The sequence below is a fragment of the Emiliania huxleyi genome (assembly GCF_000372725.1).
Source record: "Emiliania huxleyi CCMP1516 chromosome Unknown EMIHUscaffold_19, whole genome shotgun sequence".
Lineage (NCBI taxonomy): Eukaryota > Haptophyta > Isochrysidales > Noelaerhabdaceae > Emiliania > Emiliania huxleyi.
Genome location: NW_005200690.1, coordinates 603,369 through 604,511, shown reverse-complemented (window position 1 = coordinate 604,511; position 1,143 = coordinate 603,369). Strand labels below are relative to the sequence as shown.

Genomic DNA, 1,143 nt, shown 5'->3' with positions numbered 1-1,143 from the left:
TGGTCAGTCGGTGGACAACGCGCCCTCCCCCGTGCCCCCCCCAACGCCGCTCTTCTCTCGGTGCTCCAGGCACCTCCTCGTGACCATGATCTGCTCGCCGGGCCGGACGGACACACCACGGCTCACTCGCGACGCGGGCGGCGTAGGCGTCGACTTTGGGCTGCTCGCCGACGTGTGCGTCGGGCACAACGCGTACGACGTGACGCTCGACGCGTACTTCGACCAGGCGGCGTGGGCGGCGCTGCCCGCTCTGCCGCCGAGGGCGCTGCGAGGCGCCGGCCGGGGCTGGTGAGGCTGCTCGCGAGACTGGCCGAGGCTACCCGCGATTGTCCCCGAGAGTAGGAGCCGGCCGGCTGGTGAAGCTGGTCGCGAGCGAGGAGGGGGTGCTGCGCGCGGCGGTGCCGCCGCCCGCCGGGCCGCGGTCCTTTTTTTCTTTGTGAGGCGGCGGTGTTTCTCTTTTAGGCCCTCCCGCCCGCCGGGCTCGAGTCGCTCGTGCGCTGGGGCCCGGAGCCGAGTGAGCCCGGCGAGCCGGTGGCCCTCACGGTGGACAACAACTCGTGCGCCGGCTACGCGTGGCTCCTGCACGCCGACGAGGCGGTGGTGGCGGCCGATTGCGCGGCGCTGCACGAGCTGCAGGCTGCGGGGCGGTTGTTTGACGTCGACTCGGCGTCAGGCGCGGAGAGCTGACCCGCGCTGAGACTGCTCCGGTGAGTGTGTGTGTGTGTGTGTGTGTGTGTGTGTGTGTGTGTGTGTGTGTGTGTGTGTGTGTGTGTGTGTGTGTGTGTGTGTGTGTGTGTGTGTGTGTGTGTGTGTGTGTGTGTGTGTGTGTGTTTGTGTGTGTGTGTCTCGCAGGTGAGTAACTGCCCGGCTGGGACATCCCGGGCGGGACAAGTGTGTAGTAACCTAGTATCATAAGGATAAAGAGAGAGAGCGGATGAGATAAGCACCGGACTTGGCTCGAGGGACTTGGCGTCGTGCGCACATACTCCACGCACATAGAGCTGCCGCTTACAGATCACTTGTCAGAGTGCCATTTGCTTTACTGCGAAGATATCGACTTGATACCGCCGCGCGTGTCCATCGCAATTTCCGCAGAGCGCACACAGCATCGACCAGATTCATATACACCCGCTCTAACCCGAG

At 65.1% G+C, this 1,143-nt stretch overlaps 1 protein-coding gene across 1 annotated transcript in view; it reads left to right on the top strand.

Annotated features, from left to right (window-relative positions):
- EMIHUDRAFT_434514 (hypothetical protein) overlaps nucleotides 1-929 on the top strand; it is a 5,211-nt gene extending 4,282 nt beyond the window's left edge. The window contains exon 10 of the mRNA XM_005782436.1: nucleotides 463-929. Within this exon, the coding sequence (XP_005782493.1) occupies nucleotides 463-687 (225 nt within the window). The 3' untranslated portion in view covers nucleotides 688-929. The remainder of the gene's footprint in view (nucleotides 1-462) is intronic.
- The last annotated feature ends 214 nt before the right edge of the window (nucleotides 930-1,143 follow it).